General features: G+C 31.1%; 1 protein-coding gene across 2 annotated transcripts in view; it reads right to left on the reverse strand.

Annotated features, from left to right (window-relative positions):
* The window catches only part of LOC124373114 (transcription factor IIIB 90 kDa subunit), a 115486-nt gene extending 96850 nt beyond the window's left edge, over positions 1 to 18636 (reverse strand). The window contains exons 1-5 of one of the 2 annotated variants that reach the window (XM_046831510.1): positions 18502 to 18636; positions 12368 to 12595; positions 11783 to 11870; positions 7157 to 7293; positions 2420 to 2524 (exon numbers count right to left, since the gene is read on the reverse strand). In XM_046831510.1, coding sequence (XP_046687466.1) covers positions 2420 to 2524; positions 7157 to 7293; positions 11783 to 11870; positions 12368 to 12595; positions 18502 to 18592 — 649 coding nt within the window. In that variant the 5' untranslated portion in view covers positions 18593 to 18636. The remainder of the gene's footprint in view (positions 1 to 2419; positions 2525 to 7156; positions 7294 to 11782; positions 11871 to 12367; positions 12596 to 18501) is intronic. The other variant, XM_046831514.1, reaches the window with a different exon arrangement.
* Positions 18637 to 22057: the final 3421 nt, after the last annotated feature.

The following is a 22057-nucleotide window of genomic DNA, read 5'->3' on the forward strand; positions in this document are numbered from 1 at the left end:
TGACTAACAGTTCCCAAATACTACAGGCCCTTCCATCTGCTGTAACTTTTACCTTTGGTTGAAAAACACTAGAGACAAACAGGAATCAAGTGATTTAAGCATAGCTTGGAATATATACAGGACCCTCCAAGTATATCAAGAGGTACACCAAATGTCACTTTACTTATATGGAAGTTAGAGCAATATAGAAAAACAGTCCCTAACCACATCTTAATGCAGGATATTAATAAAGTAGTCTATAGATGAAAAGAATGTATAAAATTTAAGTAATTTAAGGTAATATATTTTGTCAATAGATTTCCTATTTAAAACAGGTTTTTATTAGAGACTAACATAGAGAAAATTCTTCAAACAGGGAAGAAGTTTACTACTGACAGCTCTTATAACTCATCTAAATAATACGTCCATCCAAGTCTGTAGTAGTATGTTGGCTTGATTTGTAATTCATATTTTGTTAGTCTTAACTATGATAATCGTCATTAGACATTTGTTACTATATATTTGGTCTTTCAGGCAAAAATCCTCAAAATTATTTACAGGTAATTATTTTATCTTTCTTTGTGCAAGTTTTTGTTACCACTCACCCATACCGAAAGAAGTGTACAAGTAATTGTTCCTGAGCCTAATAAATAATCAAACTTTTGGCACATAATAGTGTTTAACCTGTTGAGAAGTACTGACGGCTATAACCGTCAACCTGCCTAGGGTCTACTAGAGTAAGCAAAAGTATTATTAATGGACTTGAGGGACTAAAGAACACTTTTTAGTTCTATATTTATTCAACACGTAATTAAACGTTATGAAAGATCAATATTTATTACCTTATTATTCCTATTGCCTTATAATATTTTTTGGGTTTAAAACTGTACATTCCATTTTATTTAGAATTTTGGTAATTAAAAGTATGATAATTTTTTAAACACAGGTACTTGCGAAGTGCTACTTCACATTTCATGAATTACTAGCAGTTTACTTTCTTTTCCTCTCACTCCATGCTGTATTAGAGCATAAAAAGGAGTGTTTTGATTAATGTTTGTTATAATCATTCTGTCACTAGGAGTCAGCATCGCACATCAATGATCAATGAACTGCAAGAACCGAGAATAGCGTATAAATGGACTTGGCGCGGAAAATTACAGGACATTAGCAGCAAAGCTGTGATTATATGTTCTGTCGAACTAGGATCCAGCACCTTATAGCAAGCATTACTCTTAACATTCACAGTCGAAATAGTACTGAAGAACGCCACTACACAATGTAAACAGCCATAGCACATTATTTGAAAAAGCCTATGATGAGACTGTTAAAACCAATTTCAGTACTTTCCTCAATAGGTACTCACAAGAGTACTCTTTAGGAACCAATTTCAGTTACTCCTCAATAGGTTAACCCTAAATCTTATGAATACAGAAAAGATAGTTACTAAATATGCTAATAACTAAACTGCATAGTATTAAATTAACTGCCCCAAAGTATTCTGCGACTTCAGTTTTAATGGTGGGTCATTGCATGTGAAATTCCATCATCACAACAGCAAAAGAGTAAAAGGTTCTCCTGGAATTGTCGTGACAACGCAACCATTACAATGGATGCCTGATATTACATCAGATTCTGGACTGGTTGGTTCTGATACTGGAACGATGAGACAAAAACATAACGTTACAACGAGTCCAGAGAGGTAATATTTGTTATTTCCCCTTCTTCACCTCCACTAATTCCATCAGCGCTGGAGATTTTTATTTCTATTCAGTACTTTTTTAATCTGCGAAAATGTTTTTATTCAACTGTAACTTTAATCACTAGTGCTTAAAATGTTTTAATATTTATCATCTTTTCATAGTTAACAAGACAGTTAACATTTAATTTTTATCTTAATTAAATTATGCATTAATATTTTTAGTGTACAATATTTTATGTAATTTGTAATATTGAGCTAAAACTAAACTAAATAAATAATTATGTAATTTAAATATTTACTTTTTTCTGTTTGTAAAAATTATTAGAATTTCAACCACTTACTGGTATGTCCTTCAACTTAGTCACTTTGCAATGAAACAAATGTGATGAGAAATAAAGAAATGAATATTACGTTTCATTGCTACGGAGATGTTCCGTTTGTAGCGGTTCCACGACTGGGAATGGCTTGACACACCAGTCTTTGGAACATTTACACTGCACCAAATTATTCACGGCAATAAGTAAAGTGGAACAGGTTGGTAAATTTCAGTGTTTCACCTCAGCATCATCCTCGAACAGCAATGTCGTGTCTTAAAAATTCTTTCTCAGTTACATACTTAAACATTAGACTAATATATATAATTTACACATTTTTGAAGCAAATCAATTACATCATAGTAAGAAATACTGACAGAAATCATATCTTGAAATGAACTAACAAGTAAATGCATGTAGTACTCACCTAATGCAGGAATATTGATACACAGTGCTTGTGAAAGTTTCAGGTAACAACGGCCTAGCTCGAACGCATCAATCTGTAGAACATCGCTGAAGTCAATCAGCAGATCTATTGTGAGTCAAGGAAGAACTGATCAACTACACACCTATGATATGTCTACTGATGATATTAATGATAACGTGACAGATTGTAGACTATGAAAATGCTTTTTTTGCAAAACAAAGTAACATGCCCATGTCAATAAAAAAAGGTGATGTAAAAATTATTTATAAGAGAAATTAACCATATGATAAACAATAGTTGTTTGGGATATATTTTTAGTTTTTTTGGTGTGAGTAGGCAATTAATCTTACTCTAAAACACATGAAAGGGATTCAAATTTGCCTTCACTATGAGTTACAACAGAAACAGTATACACCAAGCACACCTTCACCATAGCTCATTGTATGAGAAGGAATCCTTGACCCATCTTACTTCCAGAGAGGATCCAGATAAAAAATGAAGTCTGAAGGTTGCCTTACGTGAAAAGCTTATAAACCATCCATTCTACTTAGTGGACAAATTCTACCCATGTAGGGGACTTCAGCTTGGAGACTGAACCTACAGTACAAATTTCTAATAGTTTTTTTTTTCCTTTTTTTTAAATGTTTTAAAACCATTACAACTCTTTGAGTTTCTGCAGATAAAGAATTTTTTGACATGTGTTTACACATGCAAACAATGGTAAATTTGCATGATGAACTTTAAACGAATAAAGAGTTGGACTGTTTTGCTAATACACAGAGTACAAGATTGGTTATGAAAATTATTGGCTGACCTTTAACGAAGCCTATTATTTGAGAGGCTGGAAAAATTCATTTCTGTCTGTCTGCACCGTATTTCAAAAATAAAATTATCTATTGACTTGAAATTTTGCATGTCTGTTTACACGATATCTCGGAGACGAACCGACTTATTTACTTAAATTGTGTTTCATTTCTGTATGAGAAACACTGAATTCGATTATAATACAGCTATGGGATTTGGATGAGCATTACCGTATATTATTACATTCTTCTTATGGATAACCCTGACAGCAACTAAACAATAGCAGAATAAATAAATATGTAAACAAACTGAGAACAATCATATGAGATTTTAACATGTACCATTTGTATTTATAGAGTAAAATGACAAAAATAGAGTAGAAAGTCAATGTTCAAAGTCTGTGACAAAATTTGATTTCAGCACAATCTTGTGTTATAGTACTCTTCCTTGCTCACCAAAACCTTTATAATTGTGAACCTGTTATGAAACCTAACTTAATGAACAAAAATGTTAATGAATCATGTGGCACAATATCTTGAGAAAGATTTCATCCGTAGACTTCAAATTTTGCATGAAACTCCATTTTGAAATAAACTAGAATGTGTTTTATAATGGCGCATGTCCAACCACGTAATTTGTCTGCGTGTAATGTTTGTGCTAATTTCTTTTCTGTATGATTGTCTGTATCTCTAAATAAACACTACTAATACTGGTTGTTTCAGATCATCTGTGCATCATCTATAGCAGTTAAACAAACCAAGTTGCATAATTCGTTTCAACAGATATTCCCATTTTTTACCCAAAGAATTCAGTAAAATTATTTTTAACCCAGAAAATTATTAAAAATGGCACTTTTTGGGGGTAAAGGTTGTTATTGAAAAATTTTCAAATGGGAACATAGGTCACGTGATACCTCATTTTAAAGATCTATGTACTCTAAGCATTTTGGCACAAAAAACTCAATATTACTTTTTTATAATATGTACAGGTGACAAAATGTCTTTGATTTAAGTTTTAATTAAAGCCTAGGCTCCCTTAAGGCCTAGGTATAACATTTCTTTTGTATGTTGTTTATTACATACACTATCAGGAACTATGGAGTGGTGTAACTTTGTACTTAATTTTCTAATTAAAGAAACTTGAAACATTAATAAATTAAAAAATGCAAAAACTCAAAAATGTTATATGTTTCTTAGTATACAATGTTTAAATCATATTAAAGACAAATATATATTTTGTATCTGAAGTTTTTTCTTATATCTTGTGCCGTTTAATAATACTGCTTAAAAAACTTATTTTGTTATGTTTTTGATGAATTGAAAACACTCATTACTGTTTTTAAGACACAGGGAAAACCTTTTATCATAATCTCTACTGATCTAAAGCTAATTGGAATCAGGGTAAATCTTACAGGTAATCAACTCTTGCAATACAAAGTATGTCTTTAACACAGTGGGCAGATAACAGAACTAAACAAGCCTAGTTATAATTGTTCTGGATATTGGTTGTTGTTTAATTTTCCTTGTATTGACTAGTGATGAAAAGTGTTTGTTTCAAGTGTTGCATTTAACTATTCCTAAAATGCCTTATTCTAAGAAAGAGGGTTTTGATATGCTTTTGGTGTTGTATGAGTATTTTCAAAACTATGTACGAGGGCCTTTCTTTTTTCAACCTCTGATCTCACGCCATGATGGCCAGACAAGTGAGAGGTCAACGGTGTGCGAAATAGTCGATTGCACATCTTTCCCCACTACAACATTTGTCACTGCCGAGTTCAAGTAGCCATTTTAGACTGAGCTTCAGTCATCCATGGAGAAACATGGAGTTGGTTCTGCAAGCAGAAGGGGGTAGTGCAGCAGAAATCCATAGGAGATTGAGCCATGTTTATAAAGAAAACCCAACGAGTGATGGTATTGTGCGTGAATGGTGTCAAAAGTTTACAGATGGCCGAACTGACATGCATGATGAAGGAGGTAAAGGACATAAGTCTGTTGCTACAGGGGGCCATGTTGAACGAGTAGACAAAGTAGTTGGAGAAAACCGTAGACAAAAAGATTTGTGCTCGCTGGGTTCAAAAAATGTTGACTGACACCTACAAAACTTGTCAAATGGCTTCAGCTTTGACATTCCTTGAACATGATTACGCTGAAGGAAAAGATTTTTTTAATCAATTGTAACCAGAGATGAGACATGGATTTTTCATGGCACACCCGAAACAAAACAGCAATCTCAACAGTGGATGCACACACATTTGCCGAACTAACCAAAAATGTTCGTCTAGATAAGATTATTTAAATTCACTGACAGCAACATTTTGTGAAGAGGGTACTGGCAAGCTGTCCACAGACATGACAAATACCTCTTTCTTCATGGTGATTATGTTGAGAAGTAAACATAAGTGTACATACATTTTGGTACTATATTTTTTTTTCCATTCACTTGTCTTTAATTTACGGCCCATCAGAGGTTGCAAAAATGGCCCTTGTAGCTGCTGCAGAAACCTTTGCACATTACCCAGATCGAAAGGAACATTCTTGGTGTTCCTAGTGAGTAGTCAATCATGTTCATTTAACTGGTCATGTTCAACTAGAACAGAAAAAAGATGAACAGAATGTAAGACCTGTTAGGAATGACCTGACGTTTTGACAGGTGTTATGATGAACCCTTACAATTCAATCATATAGTTAGCTTCTGATTCACCAGTGTCCAGCTCACAGTTTAGAGAATTCTAAAAGACAACAAATTCAAATCTTATTGAATTTCTTTACACCAGGAGCTCCAAGAAGATGATTTACCTTCAGAATTTGGGCAAGAAAACAACTCCAGCAAAATCTGTTAATTTTTAGAGTAGTAATATGGTGGTGATGAGGCAATTTTTCATAGCAACGAAGAAGTAAACCAGCATAACATGAGGTATTGCTTCCCATAAAATCTCTTCTGGATGAGGGAAGTTGATAACCAGAGGTATTGGTGTTTAAACACATGTTGTGATATAATTAATGCCATGATTATTGGTCCACATTTTTTTCGAAGGTAATTTTAATGGTGAAATGTACAATCACTTTGTGCAAAATATTCTTCTAGGATTGGTAATAGTAGTCCCTGGGCACATTTGTCAAAATATGAGATTCTTCAGAACGGGGCTCCACCTCACTAGGCGATCAATGTCCATCAAACTTTTGACTAACAATATCCTGCCAAGTGAATTGGTAGAGGAGGACCAGTGCCTTTCTCATCAGGATCACTTGATTTAACTTGTCTGGACTATTACTTGTGAGAATAACTAAAATTTTCTATAAGTAACAAAGTAAAACAAGTATACACAGTAGTTGTAATCAGTGTTTATATGTACGGTAAATACTTAATCTATTCCTCTTTAAGATTGTTGTTTTAGTCCATCACCTGTACAAATTTAATATTCTCATAAACTTCTTATGGTAATATTTGTACCAATTATAGAACTTTTACTGTTATTACTGTCATTAGCCCCAAACTAAGACAAGAAATATCAATTTTTAAACAGGAAAATGTTTAACTAGACAAAAATAGCAGTTAAAAAAAGATTAAAATAATAGTATTCTAACTATTAGTAAAACAACACCTTTCCAATATTATTTTATTTCTTGGACAAGGAAACCTTTCCAAAGGCATCACCTTGATAGTGAAACCTTTAGTTTTGAAAGGCCTCATCTAACATATAAAATAATATTGGTAAAGTGTTGTTTTACTTTACTAACTAATAGTTTAAAATTTGTCCTACTTCTCCAAGAGTCTTCAATATTGTATTCTATATTTTTAAACCTCGAGTTATTGTCCTAAAGAAAGAACATTTGAAAGGTTAACAATAACTGTGTGAATTTGTACAAGAGTATAATTATGCACACAACATGACTTGCAAGCTCACATATATAAATGAGTGAAAGTAAAGGATACGAGGTGTGCCTTCTATCCTACAGGTAATATAAACACAGGCAGCTAATACGTGGGTGTTCTTTCTCCCTCTTGTCATCTGCCTCGTCAGAGCCATCTTGTAGAAATTGAATGCAGTGTCCAAACAATGTTGGTTTAATCTGCAAACAATCAAATAATCAATGTAATAATTTTATTACCAATCTCATTAAAAAGCTTCCCACCAGAATTGCATCCTACAGTTATAATAAAAATAATACAGTGGACTTAAAAGCAGGGACTGTGAAAGCAAAAAGGAGGAAAATTAGACTTTGATAGTTGTGATAGAATAGGAAAAAACAGAAAAATAGCCAAACTGAATGAAGTATAATTTTAAAATAAGCTAAAATGGGCCAGGATGAATATGTAAATAAGATAAAGAGAGGTAGAACTGAGGAGGATATTAAAGTGGGAGAATCCAATGTCTAAAGTGATATTTTAAAATCAATAATTTCATAGAAGGGTGTCTCAGTTATTTTTAGCAATCACATCCAACTTTGTCTTACTAGTTTGAACTTTAGTTATGAAATGTTTTCAATCAGAAAATATAATTTTAGATAATCTGTGATGAGACCAATTCACTGATCAATATTGTTTCTAATGACAGTTTTAATACTAAAAGGGTTGTTATTGCAGGGGCCTAAGCACTGCCATTGCCAAACCTTTTATCTCAATACAAAATGTGTGAAAAATGTGAATTGACGGATTTTGGAATATCTTTAAAATGGAGAGTCCCATTTTAGCTAACAAGCCAGTGGTTGCAGTAAATAAAGCATATATAAATTGCATTCATCATTTTAAACTTGGCACATTAAATTAAATTTATGGTGTTAAGCTAATGCTGGAATACTTATAAGATGTCAATCCTCATTATTCATTTGTAACAATTAATAATAGTGTCCGAAATCCAGTTATGCTTTCAAATCATCCATTGTCAATAACAAACTTTAAACTAAGAAACAAGTTTTATTGCTACTTATTTCTTTGTGTTTTTAATATCATAGTGTATTTGACTTATTTTTAAGTTACTAAAGATGTACGGTAGTGAGCTGTAATAAAATGAATTGTAAATTGATAATATATTTTGCAGTACTTAGTATAATTTTTTCTCAATTATTAAACATTAATATGGAATAGTACGTGTGACTGGAAAATCAAAGTAGGGTTTAAAGTATTTAGTTTCATAGGAAGTAATGATTTTGAATATCTTTACACACATTTTCTCTCCATACAGAGTATAAGAGAAATTGGCGAGATGGTCCCAAAAATTGAAATAGGTATTCTGTTAATAGAAATAATAAAAAAATTACAAACCGATAAATAAAACTTGAGAGCTAAAATGTGAGTAATGTTCCAGAATAACATAAACCAGGTAGAAGTAAGTATTTATCAATAAATTAATAATTATGTTTATAACTTTTTTTAAATTAGGATTAGTATATTTTAAACTATATTGATGAGTCACCTGTTCATTGTAGATCTTATCTACTACAATTATGTAACGTTACGTGACAATAAATTTCTGATTTCTGAGTAAGTCTCAAATAAGACTTGAAGTTATTTATCCTCACTAGGCTATGTATGAAAACTTGATAATAGATTAATCAGATTTGAAAGGAATGTGCATGGTCCAAAATCAAGGTGACTGGTACATGTCATCATACTTTATCTCAATGCTCCCTTGAATAGGGAGACTGAGAGAGAGGAGGAAATAACTGTGGATGGGAGCGATTGATAATTCATTTTAGAGCTAATATTACAAATAAACTATTCCATGCCTCCTGGATAAGTGGTTTATTTACAGTGTTAATTTGATGAATTCAGAATAATTAATATACACTTATTCAAAAACCACGCACTAAACTTAAAACCATCACACATCAATTCTTTTCTTTTTGACTTATGTTTCTCACAACTAAACTTCTTATATTAACCGTTGACATGTTTCATCATTCTTAGCACATCCCCTGCAACACTTTAAGAGCTGGCTGTAGTAAAATCGCCTTAGATTTCCCTCATAAGAACAATGTAGTTTTATACCCTTGTTTATAGTTGAGGAATTATGGGAGATGACTAATTTTAAGGACACAATTAATACTTATCCAAAGTTTTATAGATTTTACCTATATTTTTATGGGTTATTCAGAGAGAAATCTCAAAATTTGTTGTACTTTACTGTTTAAATATTCCAAAAATATACACTTTACAACAAAACGTAAAGAACTTTTGGATGCGTATTAATTGAAGGGCTCGGAGAAAAATAGTGCCAACCATCATTTTTGCCCAAACTGGACTGCCAACGCCATCTCTGAGATTATCTTATGAACTACAAACAGCACTGATTAGTTTTCAGTGAGTTCCAATAGAATGTGCGCTATATCTGTTGTACTGTCTTTCCTCAGCTGTTTTCATCATATGGTGATGTGTAAAAAAACTTGAATTCTCTCTTGATTTATATGATTATGATAATTCATCTATACAAATGGATGACACAGAATTTCTACTGGAGAAAGAAAACATTTTCCACAGTTTGGGAAAAGTGTTGCTTGGCATTATATTAGCGCTAGCCTAAGAGGTAATGGATTTGAGGTTAGCATTATATCTTCTGCATGATGTCTAAATGAAGTTAACATGACATTGTATGTGATAAAATGTATAATATTACTACTTGAAACTCAAACCACTTAGACTGATCTCCATTATCCTCTACATGAAAAAGCACCAAAAATTATTTTGATGCTTGGCACTATCTTCCTCGGACAAACTTGTGTTCATGGTTGGCAAATTATTTTCCCCAACATGCTTGTTCTATTATTTTGGCGCATATTAATTTGTTTTTTTATTTCTCTTTGATGGTTTATGTTAACACTCTATTTATCATGTGGACTAGCATTCTACTGTAGGAAACTGGATCTATAACATAGGTATTCAACTGTGGTACGGAGGAAGGATACGTGTCCATGTGAGATAGGTCTAGCTAAATGGCTAAAAGGAACAGTGATGAAATCAGAAGTTTTATTTTAAAATACTTGTAGGTAGCCAATGTTCAAGCAAAGAAACTAGTACTGCAGTGTTCAGTGATAACTGCAGCAGCTACAATAAGAACTGAACTGGAATGTAATGTCAACGTGGCCACACCTTGCAAACACAAAATGTTTTGAAAAAATTGAACATTACTTCCTGGTGACTGACCTCAATTACCTGCCATCAGATTGTGATTTCAGTCAGTAAAAATATCACACAAACCATTGTCATAATGTGTATTCTCCAAAGCATTGGAGGGAGATAGTCGTTAGGTGTGGAAAAGAGATGTTCATTGTAACTATGATGATAAATCAACACATCGTAAATTTAACAAAATTATCAGAAAACTTAGTAACAAAAGTAAGTTTAGTAAAGACAATGAAACTCCTCCATCGTTTTCAAAAGCTCTTTGTTTTAAACACTTAAAACTAAGGCACCTTATGCAATTTAACTGAATAAAATAACATGAATTGAGAATTTCTAACTTTTCATCTGCAGAAGCAAGGGAGGCCCTATATTTCCATCACTCACCTAAAATGCAAGGAGTCAAACGAAATCAACAAACAAAAAGCTAAAATGTAAAAACTAAAATGAATGGTCTCATTCCAGGCAATGATTGTGAGGAACAAGAAAACATTGACAATGTGTGAAATATTGCTTCTGTGTTTGTATTGTATTGTAAATGAAGCTTTAAGTCAAGATTTTTATCAAAATTTTTGAACCATTATGTTTGCTGTTTAAAACCTATAATGAGGAGTTATTACTTGCATTTTCACTCTTATCTTGTTTTTAAAATACAAGTATTTTAAAGTTTAAAACTATTTTTCTTTGGAGAAATAAAGTGCCAACCATTAATTTTGAGTTTAGAGACATATACAAGTGTATTATAAATTTATATTTTTCCATTTTAATTTATTTTTCATAGAGTATTACAACAAAATCCATATCCTATACATTTATAGACTAAAATTGGTAATTATTTGAAATATAAGGTTTATGGATGTTGTCAAACTTTAAATATTGATTATCTCAATACTTAAAAAATTATGGTTGGCACTATCTTTCCCTGAGCCCTTCAATTATATCTTAAAAATCATACCATCTCTTGTAACGCTACATTCAAAAATAAGGGTGTGAACTGCATGAGGCTAAACATAGGTCTTGTGGGGAACTATGTCATATTGCTATTTAAAATATTAAAAATAAGACAATTCCAATTTTTGAAAAAATTGCAATATTAAGTACAAAATATCAATCAAAATTACAACTGTAAACTTATAAATTTAACATCTATATTTTAAATGGTCCACATGTGTATATTTAATTTTTTATTATTCACTTCAGAGGTTAATGTACACTGAAAATGGCTGAATGCTGAAACACGTGTATGAAAAATAAATGTTTTAAAAAGTATTTTAGTTGCTATTTTTGATACTAATATAAAGATAACACTGTAATTTGGAATTAATAACATAACAGATATGATTAAACATTTTTATTTCTATAAAATTTCAGAAAATTTAAACTAAAGATTTACAGATCCTTTTGTTATAATAAAAATATTCTTGCCCATCTAATCACACTTACCTTAATTGTTGACATAAATTTGATATTCCACGTTTCGCATTTAGTAGTGTGATTTCTCTTGACTCCCTGTTTAATGGTGAATGAAAATCTAAAACATAAAGAAATTTTGTTTTAAGTCAATTATAAAAATACAACAGTAGGATATAACTTTTTGTAATTTCAATGCAAGTTTAAACTATTGATTTTGTTTGTTACTTCAAAGTTTGTATTCCAACAAATCATAATAATCAACAAATATGCATATCTCCATTCATCAAAAAATCTTGTAAAACATTTCAGATGCTCACATTTTGTAAAATTTCAGGCATTACTGTGATTAAAATCGCTAAAATATTTCCTATATGATTTAGTAGTCTTGAAATATAGAAGATAGGAATTTAAGTTTGAAAAGCAAATAGATATATATTTGAATTTCTCTAGAATAAATAACTCTATTATTTTGTAAAAAATGTACTGTAGGAAACCACACAGCAATTGCAAAATTTATGAGTTGTACATTACTAAAACTTCAAAATAAATTAATGATTTATCACGAGATTTCACACCAAGATCTAATCATATTCCAAATTTTAACTTTTTACTTACTATTTCCGAAGCCTCGGCAACCTCCTTTAGAGTCCGATGCTACAAACTGTCCCAGGGCAGAAGTTCCACCATGAGCATTCTCCTCAAACTGCATTTCCGAAACGATGACACTGTCCTCCAGCACTGTCCCACAGTTGGTGCATATGGTGTCCCCACGGGCTGGATCCACCTCCAGCTCCGCTGAACCACAGTTCTTGCATTTGTTGCCTGTCATCCTCACACCAACTACTGAAAACATTTATGGTTTTGTTCTTAGTCTGATATGAAACACAGTTTTGCTAATGTAGGACATATGTATGGAAATCAAATCAATTGCACCATGAGAGTAAAAGCACAACATTTTATTTAAATACGTAAATCATGTAAACTTTAACCAATATGAACCAAAAAACTAGAGGAATTTACAAGCCACCGACTACTTTCTGGAATTCCCTGCTGGCCCAACATCAGAATTATGGGCACATCTCACTCCAATTGTATCATATTATCTAATGATCACTTAAAGCCTACACTACTTGTATAGGTCCATTTGTTTATAGATAGTAATTTTTATTAAGTTAAGGCAAAATCTCTTTATTTACAATTTCATAGGGAAATGTATTGCCATCAAAATACTACAATGTACAAAACGTACAAATTGGAGACAATGCATTTCAATCCTCAAAACAATTTTATACATTTTGTAAAATACAGTGATGGCAATTGTCTGATATCCTATTTAACCTTTGAAACCTTACATCGTCAACCGCAAAATTTATAAATAGAATGTTTTGTTGAATCTAAATTAAATAAATACCAGTATAATATGCTATTAATATTATAAATGTAAATGTGCCTTTGTTCGTTTGTTTTGCTATAATAATTCTATGTAAACATTGATTATGAAAGCATGACCATATGTTTAATTAATTCAACCACTATTTTTAATTTGTTTCATTTTTATATAATGAAAGTATACCAAAGTAACAATGCTTCTTATTTCAACACCGTGGCAACAACTCAAACCAACTAATATATTCTTAATTTTACTTAATAAACTAAATTGGAAATGTGTACATATAAGGTATTCACTTTAGTTTTCTTAAACATTGCATAACAGCATATTTACAGTAGCTGAAGGAACAAAGACGGAGGGACTGGGCATTAAATTGATTCAACAAACCATTTGCTACAATTTTAGGAAATAAGCGAGCGCAGTGACTCCATGATTGTAGCAAATGGAATCAAAAAGCAGTACATGAGACAGTAAATGCAATTTTTATGACAGAAAAATTGTCAAGGTGACATCGCATCCATTTCTCAAGGAATCAAGAAGCAAGAATCAACTGATGAGGTATACGATACTGATTAGGTACATAAATACTGATATAATTCCTATACTGGGCAGAGGAAATAGTACAATATTTCCTATATATATCCTCCAATATATATATATATATATATATATATATATATATATTGTTCTCAGGGCAAAATTGTAACCTCCAAGTTTGCATTGAAAATAGATTTAATATGAATTACAACTTAGAAGTGCAAAACCTGAAATAAGAATCACTCACAATTTTGCTTAACCTCTGGTATCATAGGACCCTATTGTATTACATCACAAGTGCTTTCACTAAAGAAAGCTATGAACTTCAACTTTGGAGTTCCTCCAGTTTGGTCTAAAATAGTTCAAGTGTTATAGAAATCGTGAGAGCTATTCAATCAAATCATTCAACTAGCATTTACAAAAAAATATGTTTGTTGTATTTTTATATAATAAGTAAAGTAATATAACCTAGAACCCACAATTAAAAAATATGTTGGTTTCACAAATCAAAGTTTTCGTTTAGTTCTTATTTACCTATTTTTACATAAGTATCAGATGTCTTCTCATGAATGTTACCATTTTGTGTTATTCATATAAAATAGTTTGCTTGAAAATATTTTAACAAATACTTACGCAACTGTTATAAACACTTAATGTAGAACACATTATCGAACAAATTGTGTACACTTTATAGGTTTTTATTACATTTAAAATAATGAATGATACTTCAAGAACCAATTTCATATTATTTTTACGGTTATAAAATAAGAGAGGAATTCTCCTAATATTTTGATTGCTTTAACGTGTTGTATATTCCTACAACCCATATGATCCTATAAGTATGATATTTTAAATTTTACCAAGTATAAATTTAATTTATGTGTGGGTAACATGCATGAAATTGGGTAACAACAGTCATGAGTAGTTTTTATGATTTTAAAAGTAAACTAAGTACAACTCCAGGTTACAAATGAAAAAAGGCTGTTGATTTGACACTGAATGGAATAAAGATCATATAGGCTTTTAACTTTTTTCAAATACATTGACTGCTTTTGGAAATTCATAAAAGATTCTATTACCTTTCAGAATAATTTGAGGGTTTGGTAGTATGCCTACAATTTGGTTAAAAAGAACATAACTAGTGTCTGTTTCATAAACTCTAAAACGTTTTTTCATAGTCCCCAGAAATAACTATGAAAAAAGTCACTTTCACTTCTCCATCATCTTCCACTGACAATCACCAACATAGTAAAACTTGGTTTATTTCCTTTGACCATCTAAAATCTGAACAAAAATGGTTCCCCTAGGATATTTTAGAGATTCACGTTTAACCATGTCAATCACACCATCATCAACCAGCAGATTATGAAAATTAATGTTTTTGTTATTAGTTGAATCTTGTAAAGAAAAGTTATCATCGTCAACTTCACTTGATCTACCAGCTCTTTTTCCTCTTTGCAGATGTATTAGGCTCCTTATCTTTAGAGGTTAGGTTTTCATCATCGAAAGAGAGTTTTTTTTGCTGGAAATGTGGGAAAACGGATATAAATTTGTCCTTTTTTCCAGAGGTTTTTCTTGCAAATAACATGAAATTTCTCTGAATAGAATTTCCCCTCTTTTGTGTGTGCAGATTCAGTGAAGATAAACATGGTGCAGCTTGTTCCTTTTAAGATTTTGATTTTTGTAGGTAAAACTCTGATTATTTTAACAAACTCCTCTTTGTTTGCAAAGAACATTGTTACAGTGCCGTTTTATACAGTACATCAACAGTGTTTCAGTATTTGGAATATCATTACCATAAGCCACAAAGTTGTTTGCAAATCTTTTTCATTGCTCCTCCAACTCCATCTGGAGCTCCTTTCCCATGAGACTGCTTCAAAATATGTCCATATTGCACTGTAAAATCCATAATCAAACACCTGATTACAAAATAGTAAAAAGTTATATTTCTGTTGGTACTAAGTAGATGGCTGATCTGAAAATGGTTTTGACTTTTTCGGTACATAAATTAAAGCTGTATATATAGTTGCTTGCCGTCTGAATACACAAAAATGGAATGACTGAATTTCCTCTGGCAGTTTGCATGCCAAATTTTCAGAAGAATCTATATGGATCAATGCTTCACCTTCTGAACGACTCTCTCTTAATGACTTGTGGGCTACATTTTGTTGTTTTATTTGGAATATATGTACTTAAAAGTCTTTTATACCTTTCTGGAATGCAGCATCTTTAGCAGTAGCAGATACTTTTATTTTGTTTAAAATTGTCACTTTCTTGATTAACTCCACATAATTCACTATTTTATCCTGGATTCTATCTGATTCCTTCGCTTTTCTCTCTCTATATCACTGCTGTTTTTCACCTGTTGTTAGCTTACCCTGTGGAAGAATATACTGCATGCATCAATGAAAAAACTTTATCATAAGTTAATTTGATTTATGGTCTAATTAATTATAAACTAATGAAATTCAGGTCTATGACTATGCTATTAGGCTACCACTACAAAACATACAATGCAATAACTTACTTTCAGCAAGGTTGAAATAGTTCGAACAAATTATTTAATTCAGTAGCCTATGTAGACTAGCTTAAATTGTTAAATAATTAATAGGCCTATAATTTCTAAAACTATCAGCTAGGTCCCACAAAATTTTCAAATAATAGACAACATTAGTGTAAAACTAAATTGTGATCCCTTTTTTATAATAAAACATTATAATAACTAACTCTCAGGAATCACTCATGAATGTTAATTTTATCCATTAACAGTTGTGAGCCATAACATTCCTGAAATTCATTGAAAAAAAATCAAACTGATCACTTGTTGATTCTACTGCAAAGTGAGGTTAGGGTTGAGACTTAATAGAACAACAGTCTGTTCATATTCTTCTATTGTTTATTAACAAAACATTAAAATAGAGGTAATATTCATGAGAAATAATTAATGTACTTAGTATAATACTAACAGTGTGTTTCTTCAATATTTCTTATAACATATTGGTAACAGCAAACAACTTTTCACAATTCAACTAAAACCAAGATACCTGTATTGTCTTCCCACCTGTTTCACATGTAATGTAATTAAATGGACATTATGCTAGTGATGAGATTATTGACTACTTTTTATAACCGACTAGACTAGTTGTGAAAACTAGTCTACTAGTTTTTCTTGTCTTGACATGAAAAAAGTCTACTGATGCCTATGATAATTCTAGTTGTCAGCCGTGATTGCTCTTATAGTTCAGCACTATTTGGAACTACCTTTAGCTGAGAGATTAAAAACCCCTCTCCCTTACTGTGAGAAAATTAAAAAATGTAATTTCAGTTTATTATTACTAGCAAAAAGTACATATATTTGCTAGCAATGCCACCCCTCCTAAACGACTTTTTCAATTGCAGAAAAAGTAACAAATGATAGAAGGAGTAGACTTGCTTCAAAAAATGTTGATAAATTTTTTACATTCTAATAAGAAGTAAAAATAATACAATTCAAACCAATAATGTAGTCTACTGCAAAGTGGATACAAACGAATTTTGCAATTTAATATTCACAAATACAAGTAATATGTTACAAAACTTGAGCATTCTCTTTAAAATGCCTAATTTATACTTTTATATATGAGGATTATAAACTTTTGTAGGTAGAAAAACTAACAACTAAATTTTATACTGAATGAAACTAGTGGATTAATGTACGGTCTACTGTTGTGATATCTGAAGTTTTTAATTACTAACAAATGAAAAAGTTTACACCTTTACATTAATGTATAAATAACTAATCGTCAGTCGACTAAGTGTACTAGTTGTCAATGTTTCAAGTATAAGCTCTAGCAAAACGCAATGTAACTCATATTACTAACAACTAGTGGTTTAACTACGACTAGTCAAATCAACCGACTATTCAACTACTTTGGGCACTAGTTGAATAAATACGTAGTCGACTAGTAGTTTAACCGAACACTACATTATGCTGGTAACATTCCTGAGGTAACATTTCTGAGAGATGTTGTGAGCAGACAAATTAATTCTTTTAAGATAAAATAATATCTTATAATATTACAAAAAAATATTAATGATATAATATATTGCTTGTAAACAATGTAAATAATAAAATAAAACCCTATACATTAGTGAGTATTTATTGGACAAAAATTCAATTCAAGGTCCTGGACACTAAAATTTCCAACAATTTAAAAATAAAAATCATTACCTAACACAAATTTCAGTTAATCTGAAAGAAAATTAAATAATTTTATGGAATTTTATCTTAATTACTTGCTGGTTGAAAACTTAACATACACATACAATCAAATACCTAAAATTATGTTAGGAAAATTGAAGACAAAGTGGCAACTATTTTGATAGCGCCCCTTGAATAATAATAAGTAATCAATATACAATTTCCAGTTCTCTTATTGAATTTTATCCACTAATTCAAATATAACAATAAAAACATAATAAAGATTACAGTAACCTAAATATAATACATGAAAACAAACAGGTGGGTATGTCAAAACATGTTTTATAGCAAATTATTTAAATGCAAGACATCATATCTGGGTAAACTATTCTATACAAATAATGAATAATACCGAAAAAAGTGTATGAATTAATTATAAAGGGACAGAGTTACTTTAAAATTATTTTACTGTTAGACCTAGGCCTATCTCATGTTTCTAGATATAAATGTATCAAACATGTGTATCAATAAATACATAACAACAAGGTTCAGAAAAACTAGTAACAAGTTTTTTTAATGTTCTAATTATTATTTTTAATACAAATATTATGTTCTAAGTAATTATGATTTAAATAAACTCACCTAGAATACAAGGCAACCTCAAAACGATGTTTACACGTTCAAGACAATAAAAGTACTGACCAACCATTAGCCAAACCAAGTCAAAAATCATCTGTAAATCGTCTGCTGCTGCTCTGTTATAATTTGTTTTATACCGTTGGTCTAGAAATAGGACATTAGAAACATTTTGCCCAGGATGGTCTTAGCTTAATTCAATTTTATTCATGTAACACATTTTTACATAATTAAAAAAACCCGTCTAAGATTGCAGTAAAAATACAAAGTAAAGTAGATATTCAATTTATCAATATTACTACTCAGACTCCAGACATTCATTTTTTATTCATTGTATAACACTTTTAAGGTACACGTTTTAATTTTCAGAGTAAAGGTATTTTTCACTACTTTGTAAAATGTGTAGTAGTCTATATATGAAAATAATTATCATCCCAGTACGGGAAGAAAGGTTCTTATAATGTGTATACATTTTAAATTACAATTATTTTCAAAGAATCAACCGCTAGCTATTTTTACAACTTGAGTGGTTCTTCCCAGCTGTGAGTGATAATTCATTCCATGTTTCAAATTATAACATTAAAATTTAGTTTTGAACCACAATATCTGTAGTTTAGTTGTTATTTAAAAAATATAATTATCAATTAAGGATACGGCAACATCAAAAGTGGTCACTGTTCTGTTATCTAATAAGCACATATTTACCCAAGTTTTTGTTTGATATCGGCAATGCGGACAGATTTGGTAAAACCTGACATAACTGAATAATTTATGCAATAAGAGTGATTAAAAAAGAATAAATTTTTTTTTAACTATTCTTCCCGTATATTGCCCTCATTTCTTCCCAATATTTAGACGGTGAAACCAGTCAAATTGCGTGCTTTTTAAAACTGTCACAGAATATCACAAATGTTCAATTCGGATTAGTAGTCTTGTAAAGTCCCCGTGTTTACCAAATGCAATTAAGAAAATATTGTTAAACATTTACAATAATTTTAACAAAATCAGCAAAAAAAACACGTTCAATATACATATGAATCAAAATGGCAATGATTTGTATGTAACAAATTAATAAATACTTCATGAGTAAGAGAATTAGCAATATTACTACACTCCAATTACTATACAAATATCTGATTTTAAAGGCAATGCTGTACCAGTGAAAAATTATATTCACCGGAGGATCAAGTTTTCCCTCTATGATCAGAGATCAAAATGCCTTATTCAACACACGAATTTGGCGTCACTATACATATTTAGTAGAGAAGGGATGACGAGGCAGTGCATTTTGTTAGTCGTACTTCGTGACACTAACAGTGTTGTGCCTGAAGAAGTGATCATGGGAACAAATGGAAGTGCCATAGGTCCATCGTGGTTAGCAGATCATTGCTGTTGACGCCACCTTTGAGGACCATTCTATGGAATAGAACATCAGATATTCATCATATTTTACGTATAAGTCCAAACAATAATTGAAAATATGAAATCAAAACTTCATGTGGCATAGATAAAATTACCTCAAAACTTATAAATTGCGCAAGAACACATTTCTATTTCCTTAAAACATATTATAAATTGTTCAATACATAAAGGAAATTTCCTAGAAAACTTAAAAAAAAAAAAAAAAAATGCAAAGTACAAAATGGTTCAACCACAGAAACAAGTAATTATAGTTCCATATAATTAACAAACTTTTAAATATTTCAACCTTTTCAAAAATATTCGAAAAGATTATACTGCAGAGATTTCTTAATCTCAACATATTCTTGACAGACAACCAGTATGGATTTTGAAAAAAAAAAGATTTACATAACAGCACCCTCCAACTAACCATGTCTAGTGGAACAACAGCCACCAGTTTTTCTTCAATTATAGCAAGGCATTCGATTGCCTTGAACACACTATAGTGCTAAAAAAAAACAGTAGCAGTCGTGGGACTGCCGATAGAAGTGAAAACGGAACTATTAAGTTGAGAGTAATTAACAATACGTTATAGTAGCAGTACATCTGTAATTGTAAATGTGACGCGTTTTTAATTTTCCAATTTTAAAATCCACGAAAAAATATTATCAAATAACTAGAAATCTATTTTACCACGCTAGTAAGATAAATCTTGTACCGTAATAATACTCATTTCATGATGAAGAGGTTAAATATTAAAAACATAATTAAAATGAATAATGCTAAATTTTAAATACAAATATTCGTACAAATATTAAAAATGTTGTTTTCATTATTCATTTATAAGTGAGTAAACACCGAGTGAACAACAGTGAGTTGAACACCGTTGTAAATAATACAGTTATTGCTACGGATAAAGTATATAATTGCAATAACAATTAAACCCACAATATTTTTAAAACTAATAAATTAGTTAAATTAACTTGGTTCTTTCGTAAAGGTAATTTTATTGCACAATAAACTAATTTATTGAGTTAATACGGTATCAGTGAGCCAATGCGCCAACTACAGTTCCGGCAGAAACGTTCACTCATCACTTCATACGCTACTACAGGCTAAACTAAACTTCCAATAAAAAAATGATAAATTACAAAAAAAATATTCATCTATTTTCACACAACTTACTCGCTGACAAATTTTGTCTGACCAAAAAATAAAAAAAATCCTCGCTTACTACTTTTTTCTTGTCATTGTAAACGCTATGTAAAATGTAAACAATAATCAAAATTATTTCGAAATTTTTTTAATATTTAAAAATGTAACCAATAGATTGCCAATATTAAGAGCTTTAATTTGACGCATCTTACAGAATTGTACGACATTGGCTTCACTTTTAAATCGCGAGAGGAAGCCGTAAAGGTCACTGATTTTCGCAGTCTGTTTTCATACTCCGCCGGGACAGTTTTAACACAGCGAGACTGACTTTTTCATGCAGGTTAGTAGTCCGCGGCCAAGTCTACGGTTAAAAAACACAGCGAGACTGACTTTTTCATGCAGGTTAGTATCATTAGCATGTCGGTGACGCGAACCGAGAATTTTACCCTCTACCAAAACGCTCAACGCGCCTAAAGAAGTTTTCACTTCAAAAACTTTGGAGAAAACGAGATACGAGGTAAATGAGTCAGGAATGGAAAACCAGCTAGTGGAACTGCAATGCAACCTAAAGGTCAATGAGCAAGTATCAGTCATGCTGAAGAATCCTATCCTATCCTATCCTACCTTTTCAAGTAGCTAGCTTAGGAAGAAATAGAGCACTAAAGCCCTCCCGGAATAGTATTTTATTATTGTGGGTTACGCTATACTAATCATAAAAAAACTATGTCATCGTCTTCCATAATCGACAGTTTTGGAAGGAAATGGAAACTAGGCGAGGACGCATCTGCTATGCCAGCTACAACTCGAAAACCGTCAATATAAAAAATATTATATCTAAAATGATTTTAGTTTCTTCTGTTGTTAACATTTTACAGGTTTTTGTAGTCGGTTTATTTTAATTTTAATGTTTATATTGTTTCTTTTATTATTAGACAAGGTGTTTCATTAGCGTGTTAATATTAATTGTGTTGTTTAAGTGTTAACATACTATTATTGTAGAAAGAAA

The sequence above is a fragment of the Homalodisca vitripennis genome, chromosome 1 (assembly GCF_021130785.1).
Source record: "Homalodisca vitripennis isolate AUS2020 chromosome 1, UT_GWSS_2.1, whole genome shotgun sequence".
Lineage (NCBI taxonomy): Eukaryota > Metazoa > Arthropoda > Insecta > Hemiptera > Cicadellidae > Homalodisca > Homalodisca vitripennis.